Below are 10,000 nucleotides of genomic sequence, written 5' to 3'. Positions count from 1 at the left end.
AATGTGCAAAAAACATTCAATACCAGGCCTCACATGTGTCAGTAAAAGACAAAATAATTGTCCAATGAAAGATTCACTCAGTCTGAAGCAGAATGAAAATATTGGAAAATGAGGAAAAGAAAAGGTGAGGGGAAAAGTAAGAGATGGGGGATAGACTCGGAAAAGAGAACGAACGTTCCACAGAAGAAAAAGAAGAAGAAACAAAAGATGGATAAATCTAAGAATAAATAAGTTGAGGTCAGCGCACGAGGAGGAAGGTCAGTCCCGCTAACCCCACTCCAGCAGCGGCAAACAGCGCCGTCTTCATCGAAGATTCATGGCTATTACTCTCCGCTCTCTGCACGAATTTACAGAACCCCTCCTGCACACAAAACAAACAAGAGATCATGTCAATTCCAGTGAACAATAAATAAATAACACAAAAAAAAAAGTACGACCCAAACACTGAGCTGTGCTTCTGAGACGTATGTGGAGCCAGAATGAATCATGAACCTTTCGTCGCGAACGCCATCAAACCCTCACAGAAACCAACCCAAAGAAGTAGAGTCTAACTGCTGTAAAATGTAACAAACACAGGGTTAATACCCTTCAGGTCAAAACATTGAATGAGGGGCTTCTGTGACATCACAAAGAGCAGTTAGTTGAAAATGTATGGCATTTATGAACATCACAGACTCAAGAGTGAAGGGTCTTCAGACGAGGGGTGGGCGATATCGCGCTAACATTATATCACGATATTTCGGCAATAACGATATTCTTGGTGATATGAAAACACACATTCATTTCAAGAACAGACTACTGCAACAAAAATATAATTTATATTAATAATATTATTAAAGGCTTCTTATTTCCCTGAACAAATAAATGGTTTACTGTAAATCTGATACTCCACCGTACTTCACGGCGTCATCACGTAAACAAGTCAGAATATCACTCACGATACTGATATCTTTTATCATTTTAAAAAGTGATGACGATATTGTGAACAATGACATGACGATCCCAATTCAGACGATATTTACTTGTATTTAAAGACAAAGTCAGTAAGAAAACTAGATTTCCCTTTAACGTGGTGAGTAACTTATAAACACCCTTCATTTTTCTGAGGAAAGCAGCAGGAAACGGATTAATCCTTGATTTCATTGAATTCCGGAACTTGAAATTTCAGGAAATGCTTTAAACTGGAGCCGTGAGTCACTGCAGTTCCGAGACTGATACAATAAAGAATTTACACGAAAATAAGTGTGTATCTACAGGCAAAACAAACAGGTTCAGCACGTCAGGACATTTTTCTCAACTGAAAAAAGAAAGTGTTTTTGAAGCAGTAAACTGAGCAGCTGCCACCTGCTACTGGTCAGAGACGTCCAGGTGGTGGATATTTGTGTTAGTTTTTCATGTTTTTTTTCCTCCTGAGGGTAATGTTTTAAAAGTCTATGAGGCGTGGAGATCAATAGTTTGTTTAAACAATTGACTGAAAGACTGAAAGGCAGCTGTGGGGTGGTGTGTCTCACACTTCGGCCTGCGTTCGTTTAAAGTGGAAATGACAAACAGAAAGAGAGAAATATCTGCATTGAGTCATTGTGAAAATAGAAAGAGCACCGCGCTCTTGTTGCAGTTACAAGAAAACACAGAACCATTTATAGAACTGTAGGAAAAAAAAAGGTTAGTCCCCACTAGTGTTCATTTACTCACAGTTGTGTTTACTCTCTGACAATATGAATTGGAGGCCAAAATAGGGGAAGCATGTTTTCTGCAAACACAGGTCCTCACTCAAACCTGCTGCGTAGTCAAATTTATCATATAATGAGCGCGTGCAAATTTCACCATCCATTTTGATCCGTTTGACCCCTGGTGGAGCTCTACGACAAAAACCAGGTTCTGTTTAAAGACGCGTTCCAGCCAAAATATTAAATACAGCCAGTGCTGTAAAGACTTAGTTTAAATCTAAAATAAAAATATATTATTGCATTGAAGTCTAACGTCACAACTAGATCATTCTAAAACTAACTTTTCTTTATCCATAATTTTATTTCCCCCAGTCGTAATTATAATTATAAAGTGTAGTCAGTAGGAGGCGCTCATGACACTCACTCAGCACATTTACGTAATCAATGTTGTATTTTATAAATAAAAAAGGGCCACTGTTTCAAATTTCAAACAGTCTTGAGTTTCTTTGGGATATTTTTTATTTTTTTATTATTATTTTTTTTTAAAGTACTAAATATATTTCTATAAAAATCTAAAATAGACGCCCGGTAATAAATTCATATCGAGTCAACAGCCAAATGTTTTGAGAATTTATAGAATCCATAAGATCCATGAAAAGGACTGTGTTAAAGTATTTTGCCTCATTTTTAATTCTAAAAGCTTCTCACTTTTTACTTTGGGCCCTGATTTGACGAAAAGGCGGGATCTTGTTTGCCATTGGCTCCTGGAGATGACCTCCATCACCACATTTGCAAAACAGCTGAATTTAACGAGTGGAAATGAAATAAAGCATAAAAACATAGCTTTTCCAACAGTTATGAGACATTCTCATGCTGTTATCTAAAATATTAAACTCATCATAAACAGAACCCGCGTGTGACGTTATATTTGGGGGTTTTCTCCATTAAAGTATGTTTAAGTCCTGTTTTAACTTAAAATGTGTTATTTGTTCAATGTTTTCATCCAGTGGCGGGACATAACTCAGAATTCACAAGGAAGCTCACCTCAAACGGCACTTTTCCCCTGCAACGTTACAACACCTGACTCTTTTGCATTTCCCGTAGGTCAAATCTGGTGCCTGGAATAAGGTACTTTTTTTTTGCAGTACCTGCTCGCTTGTGGTTCCAGGTGAACCGAGTAAGGACTACAAGGAGGTGTGGAACCCTGCAGAGCGCTGATGGGCCAGACAGCCTCGTCACTGAACGCAATGAAATGCAGACATCCAGCTCAAATTAGCGATCATGTGATTATCCTTCTCTCAGCGATGGCTCGTAAAATCACGCCGCGGCCTTTGAAGAGGTGCAAGTGTTATTTCAATCAGTAGCCGATGAAAGAAAGCAGAGAGGTGGATGGTGCAACAACACTACACTGATCCGTCTGAACTCATGCTCTGACCCTTAAAAACAACGAAATCAGCTACTACCTGCGAATACACGATGAGTTACAGTCAGGAGCTTCTCTCCACAAGCCATCCACGCACTGAACTCCAGACAAATCACCTGTAACCCCCAACACACGACTGGGTTTAACACATTTCTAGGGCCATTTTAAAGCTCCGGTTTTACCATTACAATGGCACTACAATATTTTACACACACAAGCTATTATCTCTGGTAAAGATGGTGTTTATTTGTTTTACTTTAATGCATATTATTTTTAACCTCCATGCTATAGATTCTACCTCATGTTGATTTATTTTTCATGGAACTGAGCGGTCATGTCATTGCTAGCTGTACCCTGTATGATATGACAACGCTGACATATCTGTGGTTTCCAGAGCCCACAGTTCCGGGTAGAGGTGGTGATTTACGTCGTCATAGGGGGGTAGCTCTGATAGCGGAAAAGTGAACCAGGTACCAGTTTCCAAAAAAAAGCGAGAAGTGTTGAGTAGCGTAAATACCACAGTGGAACGGTGTCAAGAAACAAAGGTTTGGGGAAGAATAAAAATAAATAAATAAAAAGAGGAAGTGTTGATGGGGGGAAAAAAAACTGCTTTAATCAACGACCTTCCACACTTTCTACAGTCAGAGACTAAACAAGTCATCTACAGATCTGTGGTATGCTGTGGGGTGTGATCTGGAGCTGAAGTCATACCATGACACACACACAGTGAGAAAAACCAAAGATGGAGAGAAAGAAATAACGACTGTTTAAAAAAAAAAAAAAAAAAAAATTTTAGAGACTTTTAAAAAGAGACTGAAAGGTTGAGGGAGAAAAAGATAAAAGAAAGAAACAGGAAACTGAAGAAAAAGAAAAAAATTGAGCATAAAAAAGGACCTGAGATCTAAAGATAATAATAAATGCAGACAGAAAAAATATAAAAAATAAACAGAAAGAATAAAGATCAAAAAGAGAAAGAAAGCATGCAAAATAGTGTTGAGATCTTTTCCAGTGAAATAAGCTTTTACACACACACATTCCTTTCCTGGAATAGTTTGGCTTTGGTCCCTCTCTAATCTTGGTCTAAGTGCTGATTACACAAACACATCATTTTATTGTCTCTCTGCACAAAAATTTCCTTTTTGTGTCTCTGAAAAAGCCCCTACAGACACAGAAGTAGTCCTCAGTCTAATCAAGTGATCTGCCCACAGCAGCTGGACTGTCCCGATACTTTTAATTAAACTGTGTAAGGCATAATCAGAGTTGGAAAACCCCTGCCATTAACTGACATCGACTAAACCACCCAAATCCTGGAGAACCCCCGGAGATCCTGGCTGTTCTCAGCAGCCCTTACCTTTATTTTTTTATTGATTGTTTTCCCGTTTCTGTCACTTTACTGAATTTAATCAACACTTTCGGGACTCCTCACTTCTCTTTTACTCCTCCCACTCTTCCCACTCAAACCTAAAGGGGACTTCAGCGTGTAGATGTGGTTTACAGAGCAGGTAACAAAAGGTCAGGCACCAAACAGCAGGTATCAGACTGGAACGTCAAACATTAACTACGTTTAAACCTGTTAAGACTTCTGTCAGAAACGTAGTTTCATCTGGGTGTGGGTGGAGTAGAGGTAGGAGACAGAGCAATAAACAATGTTAACGTTAAATATGATTTGGGCAATTATTAGCATTGAATTGGAATTTGTATCCATTTTTTTTTTGTTTAAAGATAATGACATTGCTTTTCCAACAAGGAACTGGAACCATTAGTTCCAGAATATTTGTTCCCACTGGGAACCAAAGAGGTGCTGGTTCCTCTGAGTGAACTATGACATCATCAGCTGGCGAGTCAAACTTCAGAAACTCCAGGAAGAGCTCAGAGGCTCAAATAAAGCCCTGAAATGGTCATTTACACTACTGTATATTACCATTGGACTGTGCTCCACTTGAGTGTTATATTTCACCAGGAGCTGATCCCACTGTAAACAAATAATAAACATTGACCGTGTCACGCCATGTCCCCCGCTGCCTGCTCTTTACATCTCGTGAACCATAAAAGATCACTTCATTTTCTGTAGATTCGCAGCCTTGATGACAACCAAAACGTTAGTATTTTAAACCAGTTGAAGCTAGTTTCTTACCCAGCCTTCATTCTGCAGCAGCCAGTCCCTCTGCTCCATCCCCAGATAGTCTGCGATGGTGCAAGCGAGAGCGCGGTAGCTACCTGGTCCATCTCCTCTGGAAAACAGCTCCGAGGCTACGACGCCAGTGAAAGCAAAGAGGGAGACAACTCTGCCCCAGTTCAGTTTCCCGTCCTCCACTAGGACGGCCATGATGCCGCGCAGACACGCGTTCAGGTCCGAGTTGGGGCCACACGTGGACAAAAAGCTCCGAGACAGTGCCTGAAAACGTTCGTGGTTCTGTCTCTCGAGCTCCTTCGCCATGCGCCTCATGGCCTCGGCTGCCTTGCAGGGAGCAGTCTGTTGGATTCCCGTGCAGAAATCGATATAATCCTCCGCCAGCACCAGGGTATCCTTCCTCAGCCAACAGCACATATTCTGTAAAACATAAAAATAATAAAATAATGAAGAACAAATACGGATCTTGCTGCTTAAAGCAATCAAATGTCATCCAGCAGATGGTGCTGTCATCTCAGTGCTGGGCAATACATCTACAACAGAAATCCCTGATTACTCTCATTACGTTATGCCTCTTTAATCTAAGAGCTGTAACAGCTCAGACAGCTGTAGGAAGCACGAGGCTCGTTTTAGAAAAGTAAGGGATGAAAGATAGCAGCTGCATTGTTGTTCATCACAGCACATATGGAGCTTAACACGTCGATAATAATCACAATTAACATTACAGTTCTAACGTACTCTCAGTAATAATCAGACATGTCGTGCTCACACAGTAACAGCAGTGTCCTACTGACAGCTGCAGTCTATTCTCTGAACTAGAAGGTTGTGTGCTGTAATATATTTGAAAACATTATTTAAAAACGTATTCAAGTGCAGTTTATAAACCCACACAAGAATAATAAGTGGCTTTCGGTTGAGAAAACTAAGCTTAAAAAAGGAAGTAAAATAACCGACTGAAAGCCAATTAAAAACCGGAAGCTGACATCGCGATACATCTGAAAGTAGCTCATCGGCGCAGTCCAACACCAAGGGATCCCCATTCATTCAGACACACGTTACCAACAATTCCTAATGACTACAGACTCCCGAATAAGACCCACATGAGCTGCACATTTAAAGTGAACTAAAGCATACAATGAAAAAAGAGAGAGAAGAAAAATAACGGTCGATATTTCAGTAGGTTTCAAGAATAAACATCTTCTCATCATTCTCTCACCGTTTAAAAACAGAAAACGGTGTTAATAAGACTATATCGTCAAAAATAGATATAAACACACAGGTAATGTCCTCAAAGAACTGTTTAAATTAAAGTGCACCTGAGCAATCAGCAGCTGTCATTAAACCTGCCACCGACGACTTCTTTTTTGAAACTCCAAACTCAGTGGAATGTGGCTATCGCTAAAACCGGAGAAAACTGGTTTAAACCCGAGTTGCTTCACCACAAAAGCCATTATGTGCAGCTTTACTTACGTTAGAACGAGGGCGGGTTTTTAAAATGTCGGTAAATCCAGTAAAACAGCGCGAACACAGCGTCCCAAAGTCCTTTCCGTGCACACAAAGCGGCTAAAGGCTAAGCCGCTATCACTATCACACAAAGAGAAGGAAACCGGAACGAGCCCGAGCGACTGTTTAAAGCGCCGACACAGAGCTTAAACCTGGCGATAAAACAACACAAGACGTGGAGCTGAAGATAAAACACAATAATATTTAAAAGTCACACACCTCCCCAGCGACGTCCATCTGCTCCTGAGGTCTGTCACAGCCTTTAAAACGGTTAAGTCGCTGAGCGTGTTTTATACCGGTCACTCCCACATTGTAGCTACGTCACTCACTACGTAAGAAAACCAACGGCGAATTCACACAGCGCATCATGGAAAAGGTATTTGTGAATTTCTAAGTAAACTAAGAAAACGTCCGATACAGAATATGTAATTTTGTAAGTTAAATACCCCCTGTCAATTAATGGAAAATAATGTTTTATTATTGTTATTATTTTATTTATTTATTTATTTATTTATTTATTTTTTAAATAAAACCTAAAATATGGTGTACATCATAAATATAAAACACAAAACGGGTCCTAAGTTGGGCACAGGTCGTATTTAATGTCCTCACATTTTCCTTACCACAAACAGACTTCTGAAATAAAGAAATAAATAACTATTTTCTCAGAAGAATGTTTAATTTTTCCCCAAAATAGTGCCTAGAAAAAGGCTGTGTTCCATTCCGCAGAAACACTAAGGCGTGCCCTTGTACATCCCGACACACTAATGACGTGATATCGACTGAGGGATTTAATGTGGATTAATAATTTTATTCGGAACGCCGTGCAAAAATAAGTAAATCAAAAAAATAAACCGCATTTCGCCCAAAATGAAGTCACACCCGATCTCAATCCGCTCCCTGCTCACTTCGTCTAATCACTCCGCCCTCGATTAGATACGCGTTGAAGTGGAGGGCTGTCCCCTGATCAGTGCAGAAGGGCAGTGGGTCACAACCCCCTTCACCAGCGAGTGAGCGCCAGAGCAGGAAGCCACAACTCTCCACAGAAATGTAGTATTTTTGGGCGCACTGTAGGCGCTGTTCTTCAGTAATGGAATGAATTTATTATATTTCTAAGAATAAAAATATTACGTTATTATATTATTATTATTATTAACGTAAAAATAAAAACGTATGTGCTACAAATCCAAAAGAGAAATAAATATATCAGATAAATCTCTTAAAAGATACTAGACTACGTCATTATTCATTGCAGCTTTCTGTTAATTATTTATTTATTTATTTTTGCTGCTAAAAACCTTTTGATTCTGGAATCTCTCTTTTGCTTTTGTTTTCCTTCTCACAGTTGGGAGGGTGTTAGAAGAAAGCGTTCACCTTCAATCTCCACTGGCCAGCAGAGTTCGGACTGAGGAGCTCTGTAACCTCATCTACAACAACCCCAGTAAAGCCACTATGTACCTAGGCAAGAAATATGGGAATGTACAATATCTACAAACCATTCAATAAATAACATCTGTATCAGCTGCTGTTGTGTGTGGGAACCGGTTTGATCACACAACGAAAGGCTCCAGACGTAAAAGACTTTATCAGTAAAATCCACAAAAAATCACAAACTGGGAAAATGCAAACGAAAATAAGTACAGAGGCAAGAAATATGGGGCGCAAGGTGGGAATACACCCTGGAGGGGGCGCCAGTCCTTCACAGGGCGACACACACACTCACACATTCACTCACACACACACACACACACACACCTACGGACATTTTTTGAGTCACCAATCCACCTTTAGTAATGTAATAAATTAATAGAATGTTTTATTTTTTATTCAATTTTTTTTCCTTTTGGTTCCTAGACTGTTGTTTACAGAGTTGATTATTTCGCATTAAATATTTGGCACAGAATTAACACCATATTGTTTTTCCAGTTTGGAGCTGCAAGTGAGAAAAGCCTCTGTAGCCGTGACGGCCTCCTCCTTGTACCTGAAAGCAAAGAGGATATCCCAAAGTCTGCCCCTAAATTTACACCCTTCCACTTCCACTTTCCACCTTTCCACTGGAAGCACACTTCTGGGCAGAGCTCCACTGACCCTCACTGAAGAGGGCGGAACACCCTGCACAGGCCACTTCACAGGGAACCACTGAGGTGACTGGAATACACCTAGAGTCACTGCAGTTCTCAAACAAAACAATCACAGTCTCTCAAAATAATGATGTATAATTTCATATTTCATAACTACGACATTTGTTTCTAAAAACTGTATCACAGCTGATGGAGATAATTTCACTAATCCACATTTCTGAACGTTTATTATCTATAGATTGTGATTTATTAACTATAACGTTTTAAATGTAGCATTTTCAAAATAACAATCCAACATTTCTGTAAATAGAGTCCATGCTTAAATACTGCAGTCGTGCTAGTGTTTCCTGCGCTAGGTGTTTACTGAGCACTTCATTGAAAAACATTTCGCTGGTACAGTGACCATCAACAGAACACAAAACTTCATCCATTAATATCTGGACCGTGGGGACCACTGTGGTGTTATTTTACTTTGTTCAGAGTAGAAGATGTTTCAGTTGTTTTGGAGAAACAAGTGTCGTCTTGTAATATTTTGCTTGTTGCAGTTTCTAAAAACAGGCCCCACAATTATGTACACATTAAATTATCTTTAATTTATTTTCAAATACAATACAGAAGTGTTCATTGAACAACCGGAGACATCAGAACCAAATAAATAAATGAATCAGAGCTGCAGTGAATTACTGTAGTGAGGGAGAACAAGCAAGAAAACAAGTTCTTCACTCTTCTTTTGATTGTTTTAACGCCCTTGGGGTCATATCATCACTGTCATATCAAAACCTTGAAACTTCAACGTCATGATGAACTGAACAACAGAAAATTAACTTTGGATTAGTTCTTGTTAATTTAATCTACAGCCCCCTGAGCATATATTAATTTATTCTTTCATTCATTCATTGTCTGTAACCCTTATCCAGTTCTGGGTCGCGGTGGGTCCGGAGAATACTCAGAATCACTGGCTGCAATCGAGTGACACACCCTGAAGGGGGCTCCTGTCCTTCACAGGGTGACACGCACTCACACATTCACTCACACCCACGGACACTTTTGAGTCTCCATTCCACCTCCCATCGAGTGTTTTTGGACCATGGGAGAAAACCGGAGCACCCGGAGGAAACCCACGCAGACACAGAGAGAACACACCACACTCCTCACAGACAGTCACCCGGAGGAAACCCACGCAGACACACGGACA

At 40.0% G+C, this 10,000-nt stretch overlaps 2 protein-coding genes across 3 annotated transcripts in view; both read right to left on the bottom strand.

Moving 5' to 3' along the window:
* Positions 1-7,045, bottom strand: part of bcl2l10 (BCL2 like 10) — a 7,692-nt gene extending 647 nt beyond the window's left edge. The window contains exons 1-3 of one of the 2 annotated variants that reach the window (XM_066685278.1): positions 6,944-7,045; positions 5,225-5,641; positions 1-361 (exon numbers count right to left, since the gene is read on the bottom strand). The exon at positions 1-361 is cut by the window's left edge and continues 646 nt beyond it. In XM_066685278.1, coding sequence (XP_066541375.1) covers positions 239-361; positions 5,225-5,641; positions 6,944-6,961 — 558 coding nt within the window. In that variant the 5' untranslated portion in view covers positions 6,962-7,045 and the 3' untranslated portion in view covers positions 1-238. Of the gene's footprint in view, positions 362-5,224; positions 5,642-6,691; positions 6,831-6,943 lie in introns of those variants that run through there. The other variant, XM_066685279.1, reaches the window with a different exon arrangement.
* Positions 7,046-9,428: 2,383 nt separating this feature from the next.
* The window catches only part of LOC136709522 (guanine nucleotide-binding protein subunit beta-5b), a 22,939-nt gene continuing 22,367 nt past the window's right edge, over positions 9,429-10,000 (bottom strand). The window contains exon 11 of the mRNA XM_066684818.1: positions 9,429-10,000. This exon is cut by the window's right edge and continues 871 nt beyond it. The gene's annotated coding sequence lies outside the window, so the exon portion shown is untranslated.

The sequence above is a fragment of the Hoplias malabaricus genome, chromosome 11 (assembly GCF_029633855.1).
Source record: "Hoplias malabaricus isolate fHopMal1 chromosome 11, fHopMal1.hap1, whole genome shotgun sequence".
In the NCBI taxonomy this organism is placed as follows: domain Eukaryota; kingdom Metazoa; phylum Chordata; class Actinopteri; order Characiformes; family Erythrinidae; genus Hoplias; species Hoplias malabaricus.
Note: the sequence above shows the minus strand (reverse complement) of the source record. Positions and strands in the feature narration are given on the sequence as shown.